This window comes from Monomorium pharaonis, chromosome 9, assembly GCF_013373865.1.
Source record: "Monomorium pharaonis isolate MP-MQ-018 chromosome 9, ASM1337386v2, whole genome shotgun sequence".
NCBI classification, from domain to species: domain Eukaryota; kingdom Metazoa; phylum Arthropoda; class Insecta; order Hymenoptera; family Formicidae; genus Monomorium; species Monomorium pharaonis.
In genome coordinates, this window is record NC_050475.1 from 13,662,789 (window position 1) to 13,676,456 (window position 13,668).

At 28.6% G+C, this 13,668-nt stretch overlaps 1 protein-coding gene across 3 annotated transcripts in view; it reads right to left on the reverse strand.

The window, feature by feature from the left end:
• The window catches only part of LOC105838187 (voltage-dependent calcium channel subunit alpha-2/delta-4), a 187,842-nt gene that overhangs the window by 100,571 nt on the left and 73,603 nt on the right, over positions 1–13,668 (reverse strand). For 2 of the 3 annotated variants that reach the window (XM_036292266.1, XM_036292265.1), the window contains exons 15-16: positions 8,463–8,684; positions 4,727–4,826 (exon numbers count right to left, since the gene is read on the reverse strand). In XM_036292266.1, coding sequence (XP_036148159.1) covers positions 4,727–4,826; positions 8,463–8,684 — 322 coding nt within the window. Of the gene's footprint in view, positions 1–710; positions 744–4,726; positions 4,827–8,462; positions 8,685–13,668 lie in introns of all 3 variants that reach the window. The other variant, XM_036292264.1, reaches the window with a different exon arrangement.

Below are 13,668 nucleotides of genomic sequence, written 5' to 3' on the forward strand. Positions count from 1 at the left end.
TATTTATAGCAACGCGCTTCAATGTATCAAATACATTGCACCGTAACATTGCAGTAGTCTTACATTGTAATATTTCTCAGGGCGGACATTTCAGTGTTGCCGCAAGCTTGCAGTAACATTGCAGAAACATTTTGGAACGTCCATGCAATATTACAATATTTCAATGTAAGGTTTCTGCAATGTTTTTGTAATCTTTTTGGTGCTGTATGGGTCTAGTTGTAAGAATATTATGTTTGTACTATTTTTTTCTTGAATTCGGAGGAATTTCCTTTTAAAACTATATACAAGAGTAAAAAAATTTACAAAATTATACATATACCAAAATTCTTTTGGATGTATTAGTTTCAAAACAAAAGAATATTTTTTCTGTGTACAGAAAAATATTCTTACTCCTTTATATAAGGAATCACTGTCTTTTCGATTACACCATCGGTTTTAATACCGTAAATTATGTGTAATATTTACACATATATTGTCAAAACATAAATATACAGTTTAATTAATACACTTTCGCGTACTGTTTCTATTATATTATTTACAATCGTTATAATTAAGAGTTAAACAATGTTCGATCGCGATTTTTACATTATTTCTTTATCCATCTAGATGTAACAAACACATTTTGAAGAGCATAAAAGTATAGTATTACCGTGCATTATCGACAAAACATGTTTAACGTGTTAGACAAATAATTGTGCATAATGAATTACCTGTGCAGTAGAGCCATCAGTATGGCAATAGGGCTAGCGGTGGAGACACACAATAATAAAATGTAATAAAAATATACAATAAAAGATAATATTGTGAAATGGAATGTTGGACGGTTGCGCATGGTTGCGCATAGTTGCGCGTGGCACATTACAAAGTAAGTGATTACTTTTGTCCCATTACGATTTCTCTTTATAGGGTATATTTTTAAATGTGATACGAGTTATTTCTCCGTCGCCTTTACTGCCTTATGCATTTATATGTATATATAATTTTTCTTATTTATATAGAGGCGAACAGATCAAGTTTCAAACAATACTCGGTGACGGCAAAAACTTCATCCGTCTATAAAAAAAGTTATTATATTCTTAACAGTGAGAGAATTTTCTAGCAGAAATTAACTTTTAAAATTGAAACCATCTATAACTACATAGTTATCGAAGAATCTTATTATAACTTAAAAAGATTAGTAAAATTATAATAAAATTTTATTATATTTTACTAATTTTAAAAAATAATAAAAAACTAGTAAAAATAGTAAAAAATTTATTATAAATTCAGTAAAACTTAATAATGTTTCTTATCAGATTTATTTTTGTTATAATTAAAATTTCGTAATTTTTTTTATTTTGAAAATTATAGTATTTTAAATTAAAATTTGTAAAGGTTCTTAAAATTGTAAATCTTACTAAATACTAAATTATTAAAATTTTATTATAACAATTTTCTAAATTTTGCTATAATTAATTTTACTAAAATTAACAGTTTTACTAAATTAAAAAAATTGAGTAAATCTGATTAATTTGAGAAAACTTTAACAAAATTTTATTTAAATTTTTCAAATTTTTTGAAATTTTATTAAAATTTTAATAAAATTTAGAAAAATTTTATTACAATTATAATAAAATTCAAAAAAATTGGTAAAACTGTAATAACTTTAATAAAATTTGGTAAAATTTACAAAGTTTAGTAAAGTTAAATATAATTTTAGTAAAGAATTATTATATTTACAATAAAAGTTGGAAAAAATTTATCAATTTCTCAATTTTTTAATTATTCTTATTGTCAGTAATAAAGACAATAAATAAATACTATTAATTGAAAAACTGGCATAAAAAAATTATTTAATCAAATATCACAACATTTCAATCGTTTATTTTGGTTTTTTTAAAATAAAAAATCAATTTGTTAGTTATAATAATGCGTTACAAGAACACAGCAAGCCATATATTAAGTTCGTGACAGTGAATTTACAGATTAAGTTCTACAAGAATAGAGAATGATAATCATGATACAAATGTAGCGCAAACAACAATAATGAAAAGAAGGAAGTAACTATAAAAATTCATGAACACTACGTGTCTTCATTGTTGAATATAAAAAATAACTGTAATAAATGTAATCAAATCAGTAAAATTAGAAGTAGAGAAAAGGCACCGAATTTAGAACAGTTTCCTAAATTGGAACTCTGTTATTTTTGGAAACTAAACATTGCACCATACCGATAAAAATATCATCTGCTTAATTAATTAAAATAATAAAAACCTATATTTTATCTATATAACATCTGCTAAAAACGAATTATCAAAGCGAGAATTATATTTAAATAGTATTGAGTCTGTAGTAACTACATAATTCAGGTAAGATGTATAAATCAATAAAATGTAACATTAATACTTCGATTAATTGTATACGGATTCCAAATTAGGCACCCATTTTGTTAAATACTCTTTTTGACATGTGTCACGAAAACATTAATTATTAAAAAAATACGAAACAATATTATAAAAATTACTATATTATTTGATAGAAAATACTTTCTAATTTATATTCATGTTTTTAACATTGTTTTTCTAATTAATATTTAAGAAATATTGTCCAAAAATAAAGTCGTGTTCCAAATTCGATGCTTTTCCTCTATCACAAAATTAGTTTAACCTTTGATTGTCACACTTATCTCCAGTCGCATTGTTGTCATACTGGGTACAGTGTACCCATTTCGATTTTCAAACGGTCACTGTTTTAAAACTATCAGAGATATGATAACCGAATAAATTGAGGATTAACTTCAATCCTTTTAGAATATTATTTGATTATTATGTTAAAATTTGAAAAACTTTATGTTAAAAAAAATCTTGCATCAAGACAGGTAAAAAATAATTGAGAGACTGGTAACAACATAGAAATGACAATCATGTAAAAGTAAGCATTAAGCGGCCGTGATTATTTTATTATAAATAGGACTCAAATTTTCAATGTCCTTTTGTAAATTGGTTGTGTTTTTGTTCTTTTTGATAAAAAACATCCGCGATCTCTTTTTTTCTCTTCTGTTCTTCTCATTAACAATAAGTAAAATTCGTGATGCTTTCGAATCATGATCATGTATCGTTCGATATTTGCTGACTATACAATGATAGTTTTTATTCCTTTTTTATATCATTCCTGTTCCTTGATACGAGTTTCTAAATAATGCTTAGTTTACCCAATGTAAAAAGCGTTACACTTAAAACATCTATACTATACATTATATCTGTTTTATTAGCTATGTTTAATTTTTTCTTTTATAAATTATTTTATCAAGTTTTTTGGGAACAGTAAAAAGTGTGTCAAATTATTCAAATGCCGTCTATTATTTTTACTGATGCCTTTATATATGGTAAAGTTATGCATTTTTTAATGTTAAAAAAAATCTACGTTTTTAATTCTTTCAATTCTCTCAATTGAGGCCGTTTGCGTTATTTTTTATTAATCCGCCTATTAACATATTTATTGATAATACCATTTGCAAAAGTTAATTAAAATGTTTACTTAAAATGTTTTTCACTATTTTGATAATTAGATTTATAAAATCTATTGTCTGATAGTATAATAGCCACAAGATTTATTATTGTATTCGTTTTATATCTCAATGGGTGTCTAAAAAAGAAATTAACACAATCATCCGAAAACGTAGCTTTTCTGTATAATTTTTTTACACGATTGTCATTTCTGTGTTGTACAGTGTTATATCGGTCTCGGTTACTTTTCATCTATTCTGAAGTATTTTAAATTAAGTTTTTGACGCTTCTAATTTTATTCATTTGACTATATTTATTATAGTTATTATTAATATTTATATTTGATAATAAAGACATGTGAGTCCATGAATTTTATAGTTACTTCTTTCTTTTCATTATTATTGTTCACGCTACATTTATACAATGATCATTACTCTGTATTTTATAGCATCTAATTTGTGAATTTGCTGACACGAGCTTGTTTCTGTGACATATTATTATTATTAACTAATTTTTTACTTGAAAAAGGCTACTTATAAACGTTTGAAACGTTGTAGTATTTGATTAAATAAATATTTTATGCCAATTCATCGACTAATATAATTTCTTTCTTGCCAAATTTTAATTACATTGAATCATTAAATTATATTAAAAATTAGTAAAATTTTATTAGGTTTTATTAAAATTTAGTAAAATATCAAAATATTATAAAATTTTACTAAAATTACATATATTTTTTATTAGAATTATATGAAATTTTATTAATATATGTTACAAAAAATTATTATTAAAAATTTTAGTAAAATTTTTACTAAATTTTATCAAAATTGGGGCAAAATTAAGTTTTATTTTGTAAAATGTTCATAAATTTTTGTTAAATTTTACAATTTTAGTAAAAAATTTACAAATAATAATTAAAATTTTTCGACAACTAATATTATCCTTACCGTAATTTTAAAAGTAAATTCTAAAAAAGATTCTCTTCATAAATATTTCTTATTTGTTACACTTCACGTACCGTGCAAATCAAGACGCATTATGGGCTATAATCAAGGCAGAGTGTGGCAATCGATTAATTTGCAAAAGTGATTGGTGGGTATGCGATGCGTGAATGGTGAAAACAATGTGCTTGTGCATTGCTGTGCTCAATGCTCGTAATTTGCAATTAATATGTGCATGAAATGGGTGAGAATGAAGGAAACAGACGTGCATTCTTGCCTTACTGCCGACGCGGAACTTACTTTTCGTTCTCCTCCTTATGCATCCTTTGGGCCTCTCTTTTGTCAAATCCGTCTGTCACTAGAGCATCCAAAACCAGTGACTGCACTAATTTTTTGTCACCTGCAACAATTGCAATTATTATCTACGTATTGATTAGTATTGATTAAGTTTAGAGATTTAGGTTTGGAGGAAGTTTTTTTAAAAAAAGTTTACTAATTTAAAAAAAATAATAGATTTAAATTTCCATGACCATTAAATTTCTACTTTTCCGAATTTTCTAGATTTGTGGTAATCCTGAGTGGTAAGTTATTCGTTGTGTTGTTCTTTGCAATTTAAAGGACAAATTAAGTATTCAAGACCAAATTTTTTTTGTTATTTATCAATAAATAAAGAACAATCATATCTAAGAAGGGTAAGCAATTTTTTAATTTTAATAACTTTTTAGTTGATATTGTAAAAACAAAACATTCTTACATATAAATTTAATTCTTTTTTAGGTAGACTTAGAGGTAGGAGGAGGAGAGAAGAGATTTCTTCGAGTCTAGAGGGTGGAAGCTAAAGAAGTTAGAGGAAGAGAATAGGATAGAGGGCTTTGAAGCAATTGATGGTAAGGATAGGCAGGAGTGAAGGAGGATGAGGTGTCAGAATATTTGAAAAAAGGGTGAGGAGAGAGCAGAGTGGCGAAGTACAGATTAGGAAACAGAATGAATGACAATAGATATTGGGAGGATGAAGAGAAGAGGAAATGCACAGACTTTGAGGAGGCAATATGGAGACGTGGAAACATGTGTAGAAGAAGTGCAGGGATTGGAGGAGGGGGCACAAGAATTGGCAAGAGGTAGTGGAAATGATATTGGGGGGAGGAGAAGGGAGAGAGTTGGTTTAGGGAACTAGAAAAGGAGTAAGAGGGGGCGGAGGAGAAACGGGGGAAGAGGGAGATTGAGGAGGGTAAATGGTGTTGTACGGATGAGAAAACTGAATGTATATGAGGGCAATAGGAAACGGAAATCCCCAGAGCAGAGTGCGCATGTGTGTGTGTGTGTATGGCAGGTTAGGATGCCGAGGAAATAGAGTTAGCCGATGCACTCGAAAGTAGTTTTAAGATAGTGATAAGTCTAGTTGTAAGCACCCAGTGAACACAGTAATATAGTAGCAGTGTAACAGCAATGTAACCGAATATAACAGGTTACGTTACTCTGAAGTTACACGTAACTTACATGTAAGTTACAATTTCTGACTCAGCAATATAACATGTTATCTAACCGTCACACAACAGTTACAAAAAAAAAAATAAAATAAAAATTTCATTTTTTTTAAATTATTTTTATCAAAAGCACATACTAAATTTAGGATAAATTTTTATTAATTAATTAAATTTAAATTATGTTCTTTTTTATTTTATTCTTACTTGCCGCTGCTAGGTTTGAACCCGGGACCTTAGGATGACAAACCTTGTACTCTACGCCAATTTGACTCATCGATATAGGTACTTGTTATTGTCTACATATACCTATATGTTATAAACTGACGCAACTATATTATTTTTTATAAAAGCAATTAAATTTTGCAAAACATTAAAAATAAATAGCATTAATTTATTTACTTATTAATTTCATTGTTAAATTTATCTTTTTCCATAACTTTAATAATTTGATGGAAATTGCGATCTATTTAGCACTAATCTTTGAAGCGTTCAAATGATTAATTAGGTGGTTAACTATATAGATCATAATTCTAAGAAAAATTGAATAGTATACATTTATTATTGTGTTTTTGTTCAGCACATGATGAATTTAGATTTTGTGCATTTTTTGTACGCAGTAATTGTAGACAAACCGTGATTTTTGAAAACATTATCTTTATAATAATTTTTTTTATTATCAAATAGATCTGTCATTCAGGATGTTATAATGTTGTCTGATTTCTGAGTCAACTACGACGCATCGTTCCGTGATAACATTGATACAAACGTGTTATGTTACGATTATACAATTTTTGTTGAATAACTGTAACGCCAAACAATCGATGTATAACAGCTAAAATTACTTGTGTATAACAAATATTACGTAACAGGTTATTTCCATGTCATATAACACCTACATATCACAAGAATAACAATGTTAAATTACATGTAACTTCCATGTTATATTGCCGCTATAAAATGTGTTCACTGGGCAGTTTAGTTGTAAGTTAGTAGTTAAGTCGTAAAATTGTAAAATATTGTAAACCTCGAGAAGAAGCAATAAAAAATTTATTATATAATTCCATTCTTTCTTGTAAATAGTTTTCAAAATTCTTATGTTTTGCATACGATTAAATTACTAAAACTTTTTTCCATAAGATTCACAATACTATATATTTTAAAGAGTTATTTAAAGAGTTAAATATTTTAAAGTTTTAAAAAGTTATTTAAAGAATATTATATGCGGAATGCCTACGTATATTATTATAAACTTATATGAAAAGATTAGAGAACCATCTAAAAGAAGGATTTCGCAAAAGAACCCTCCCCCTTCTTCTTCATATAATCGAATGACATGTAGCATAAGCACAGCGATTATTTTTTACACTCATGTTTTTATCACAAAAAATATAGGCGATTCGGATACTCTTGTACACATATGTTTATGTCTTTTCTCGATCACCGCGGAGCTTATGATATGAATGATATTAATTGAATGGGTAATTGGGCATACTCATGTACACGTGTTCACTAAACTATGTTTCCTCCCGGTCGTAGCGAAAAAAAGGGGGAGAGGGTGGAACTCGTCTCCGACAGGAGCCTCGAGGAGTGTGACCAATATTTGAAAGTCATAGACTCTTTCGTCACAAATGTCTTTATTCACACGAAATATTCTCGATCCGAGTGCATACAAATTGGTGTACGAGGGTCCCGTGCAACTGATGGGTTGTCACGCCGCACATCGCCAATGGTCCCTCGCGATGGTTCCGCGCTCGCGGCGGGTAGCCGATCGCGACGAGATTGGTTTTCGCACCGTTGCGTCACGTTTGCACTTGAAAGCCGCGATCGAGGATCGAGCACCGCAGAGACGCGGCACTTTTCGGAAGAAGATCGACCGTGCTTTACGTCAGGTGAAAGAGCTATGATGTTGAATCTGACTTTTCCCGGCGCTCAATTTTCCTGGTCACGTCACGACGGCGTGAAACTTTGGCTCGCTAAAATTGGCCGATCCTGCCTTACGCTGTAAGAAGAAGCCGCGGTTGGTTGCACATTCCGGGAGACTCAGGTTGCACAGATCGTGCACGCGCCGGCGTCGTGCTCCGATCCGCGCGAGTCGGGTGCTCCAGCCCGCGAAACAGCTGATCACCTGCGGGTAGGATTAAGCCGCGATCGACGCTCGATACGCGACAATACGTATGTGAATAGATTTACCTATATGATCTGCATATTCACTTAATGTATAATATGCGTTATTTCTTATTTGTATTTCGCTATAGTTAATTATACAGATCGTTGACATCTCAAGTACAATGTATTTCCCCACGGTTTTAATAGTTTAGGTTTAGAATGATTAGATTATCATATTTGAACTTAGCATCTACAAAATTATGAAGAAAAGCTAAATCCTAAAATTTTCTCCAATCGGCAAAAAAATCGCTATTTTTCGACACTCTTCTTTAATTAAAAATTAAAAAATATTTTATATACAATATTAATTCCTTTTCACTCGTTTCGCACAGATTTTTCACAATCTTTGAGCGGATATTAAATTAGAAAATATGACAGGCACTTACAATAATAAGAATCTTTATCCGGCTTGCTCGCTTGTTTATGATGCGAGCTAGGACTCCTTGGTCTCAAGGACATCCACTTCCATCCCGGTCTGCGCGTCCGTGCCAAGAAATGCAAGACGCGTTCTTCCGGGGAGGAAAAGTGTTTATCGGAAGCCGAATTGTATTCACAGTAAACCCAATCGGGATGCACTTTCCAGTTGCTTCCCTTGAAATATTCCGTTACTGTAACACAATATTACAAATTTTCATTTAGAATTCAATGTTACCGAGAGAATGCATTGTTTTTTTTCATTATTTTAGCTTTTATTTAGTACACACTCGACGTTTGTAATCTGCGCATTTCTTTTCTTTGAAATATTTCGTTGATTATAATTAGTTATTATTTATGTAATTTATTTATAATTTTTATTAATATTTAAAAATAATTATATAATAAAATTATTGACTCAAATTTCGAATAATTCCTACCTCCGAATTTGATAAAACTTGCAGCAATTGTAAGCCATTAGGAAATATGTTTACTGTGCAAAGAATTTCTTGTGAAAATAAATAAAATGGAAAAATTAGCGCAAAAAGTTCAGTTAATTAGTTAGTTAAGAAAGAAAGCCACCTCCAAATGTCTTGATTTCGACATATGTTACCAAGACATATGTCACAACCCTGAACGACCTTCAAAAATATTAGCTGTCGTTCATGAAAGGGAGGTCCGTTCCATACCTTTCTATGTTTATGGTCCGTGACGAAGTGAATAATTGTTCTGTTCCACATAGGTTTTCGTCTTTATACGCGAAACCATATCCACCTTACGCTTCGATGCTTATGATCTGCGATGAGATCAATAATTGTTCTCTTGGATTTTCGATTTTCAATTTATGAAACATTTTATATTAATAACTTTTGAACGAAATGAATGACGGCTAATAACTTCTGGAGCTCACTCAAGATCGTGATCTAGTAAAAAATAATGTTTGAAAAGATGTTGACATCAATATGATGGTTTTTCGACGCATTTGATGTCAAATTGACATTGACCTTTTTAATCATTACTTCTCACCCAGGATAACATAGGGAAAATAGGTATATACTGGGACATGGTTACGGTGTAACAAAAACCAATTTGACGTTAACTGAATTGCACAAACTCAGCTCGCTTTTTTACCACATTATGATGCAAACTTTGCCAGCAAAACACAAGCTGATCGTGGACACAGATGCAATATGTATTTGGTATAAAGTTTTGAGTTAATTTGTTGCCAGTTTGATGACAATTTCATGACAATTTGATGACAAATTGTTTACTGAGTAACTATTTTATTATAATATTTTATCCAATTTTTTTCTTGATAGATTTTATGTTGTGTAGAGATGCCTCGTATTTTTAGAAAAGATTTTACGACATAATTTTAATACATTAAAAAGATATATTAAAGACAAAATTTAAAAATTAAAGAGTTTTTTTAGATTTTAACATTTTAAATACATTTTTAGATACATTAAGATTTTAGGAATTTTTTAAATAAATATAATCTTTTAATGTATTTTTTGGTTTTTATTAAATTAAATTAATAAATTAAATTAAAAAATTAAATTAATTTTGGGTAAAGTTGACAAAAGATTCATCAAGAGAAAAATTACAATTAATACGAGTATATTTAGTGTTGAACTAATGCAATTTTATTCTTTAATTAAAAGCAAATTTTGTTTTTAATTAAAACAAGTTTTAATTTCGCCTTAAGAATAATTTATTTTTAATAAAAAAATTTTTATTCTTGGCGTTATTTTAAGTATAAAATATCCTTAAATTAAGGAATTTTTGCATTTTTAAATATTTTTTTATATTCTGTCAACATTTTTATAAGTTGTAACTATAATTCTTTCATGTAGGTTTTCATTAATTTATGTCATTCTTAAACTACATTTAAAATTATAATGACATTAATAAATGTAAAATATTGTGTTATTTACTTAAGACTTCTAATGTGTTCATAAATCATAAATGACAAATTTTAACTTAAAATTTAGAATGTACTTTCCAGGACATGCAACAAATTTTAAAATTAACATTTTATTTCTTACTATGTTTATACAGCGCGGCGTATAATGAGACAATTGGTATATAATGAGTCATTATGAGCTTTAAAACTTTGCGTAATATAATACGCATTTTAATCTTTTTTTAGGATAATTCTATCAAAAACCTTACAAAGGTAAAAAAGGTACACTAAGTACATAAACGCATTTAAAAATGAATACGAGATTAATAAAATTAGCCAAGTATTTTTTTTTAATTAGACAAATTCCATAAAAGTTTATTCCAAAATTATTTGAAAAATGGAAATTTTACCAATAATAAAAGATAGTAAAGCAAAAACTTGGTGTGCCCGACTCGCATTTTTTTTGTATTTCAAAGACTCTGTATTATTGATATTGATAAATACAATACAAAAATACATCATTAATGCGAACCAAGCACAAATTTCTGCTTCACTGTATGTATTACCACAAAAATTACCTTTTTTAAAAAAGTGCCAAGTATACGCGCGTAAAAAACTCGCTCAAAAATGTATTCTTGTAAAAGAACAAAAAATATATTTTCTTTACGAAAGTAATGATATGAAGAAAATGCGCCAACTATGAAAATAAATGTTTATACGAATTAGAACATCTACTTTTACAAATACTTATTTGTACAAATATTACAAATAAATATTTTAATACAACCCAGACAACACGCTTGTCAGAATGAAAACTTTAAGTAAACTTTTTTAAGTAAACATTTAGATATCTTGGAAATGATGTCAAAATGGTAACATTTACCAGAGACGTCTACTGAGAGAGGTCTTTAAGATATCTCATTGAAGAGTCTTACTTAAGTTTCTTGAAAATGTTATCCTTATAACATCAGTTAAATGATATCAGCTTGGTATCTCATAAAAGATATCACAATGCTGTCCGATTTTTGAGCCGTCCATGCGCGTCGTAGTTGACTCAGAAGTCAGACAACACTAAGAGGTCTTTGAGATATCTGATTGAAGAATCTCATTTAAGTTTCTTGAAAATGTTATCCTTATAATATTAGCTAAATGATATCAGCTTGATGTCTCATAAAAGATATCACAATGCTGTCCGATTTTTGAGCCGTCCATGCGCGTTATAGTTGACTCATAAATTAGATAACATTATAATATCTTAAATGAGAAATCCATTTGATATTATTTAAAAATTATCATAAAGATAATGTTTTCAAAAATAACGGTTTGCCTACAATTACTGTGCACAAAAAATGCACAAAATCTAAATTTATCATGCACTAAACAAAAACAGAATAATAAAAACCATCTAATTAACCTTTTGAACGCTTCAAACTATTAATGCTAAAAATAGATCGCAATTTCCATTAAATTATTAAGGCTATGGAAAAAGATAAATTTAACAATATGAAATTAATAAATAAATAAATTAATGCTATTTATTTCTAATGTTTTGCAAAATTTAATTGCTTTTATAAAAAATAATATAATTGCGTCAGTTTATACCATATTAGTATTATATGTATAAGACAATAACAAGTACCCATATCGATAAGTCAAATTGGCGTAGCAGATAGAGTACAAGGTTCGTCATCCTAAGGTTCCGGGTTCAAACCTACCAGCGGCAAGTAAGAATAAAATAATTTAATTTAAATTTAATTAATCAATAAAAATTTGTCCTAAATTTAGTATGTTACTGTTGATAAAAATAATTTAAAAAAATAAATTTTTATTTTAATTTTTTATCTTTAGTTGCAGTTTAAAAATATCTGATTTAAGAAATCTATTAGATATCCGATTTAAGAATTTTTTTAGATATCCAATTTAAGAAATTTTTTAGATATTCGATTTAAGAAATCTTTTAGATATCAGTTTTATGATATCTTTCTGTTCTCAAAAAACGGCGCATTGGTTAACATTCTGACATCATTATGTTATCTTTTAGAAGTCTCTTTATGTTATCATTTTCAGAAACAAGATATCATTTAGAGATCTTTTTGACAACATATTGTTCACTGGGAAATAAATATTTGACTACAGAAACTTCGCGCCGCTAAACCAAATAATTTACTAGCTCTCTTTCTTTTTCTTTTGTGCGTGCATCTAAATGTGTGTGTGTGTGTGTGTTTTTAGTATATAACTTCTTTTTTAAGTAAAAACCTATTATTTTGGCTGTTATGACTTAAAATAACCCGGCAGGGGACAAATTGACCCTGTCAAACATTTTTTTAAATTTCTGTTTGACTAAATATGCGAAAATTTTTTAATTTAAAGATTATATATATTTATTTAACGTAAACAAAAGTTTAATTGCAAATTTAAAAAGAAGAATTTTTTACAATTTAACATAAAACAGAAATATTTTTATAATTTAGCATAAAATATAAACATTACTATAGTTTAACATATAACACAAAATATGTATAATATTTTACAATTATTTAATTTTTTAATAGTTTTTTACTTATTAACCTATTAACTACCTGGATAACACTTTTTTATATCTATCAATAATTGATTGAAAGGATCTTGCTATTTATGAAATGTAAGTAAATATATTTATAAAATGTAAAGTAAACGACGTTCACGCTTGTACAGTACCACATTTACGACTTTTCACGCTATTCGTTTCCAATGTTTTCACATTAATCAAATAGCGACATAAAATTAGTGGGTTAGAGTTAGGAAAAAATACGGGGAGGGGGCTCCGCCTCTCCGCCGCCCACGCGTTTTCTACACAACTCTGCAAATTTCTACGCGAAACGAGATTCTTATTGCACCCCTCTTGCACCCACCGTGTGTATGTGTATGTGTTTGTTCTCCATACCACGCATTACCTATTTTTTACGCTAATCTTTTCCGAGATATATAATGAAAACTTTCAAAATTTTGATGAAAAAAATACTTTTTTTCTTCATAACAGCCAAAAGAATAGGTTTACGTAAAAATGTATATAACTTTTTTTGTAAAGCTTTTTATTAGCTTTATTTTTTGTTTCAAACTTTTTTCTCTAAAATTAATATTTTCGGAGATATATAGTGAGAACTGTAAAAACTTTGAAGGGAGGTGGGGGCAAACGAGGCTTTGTCGCCAAAAATCTTTTTAGGGACTTTCTTCTCTAAGGGTGAGCTTTAGTTAAAATTTCAGAGCGATCGGAGATTTACGTTTTCCGGAAC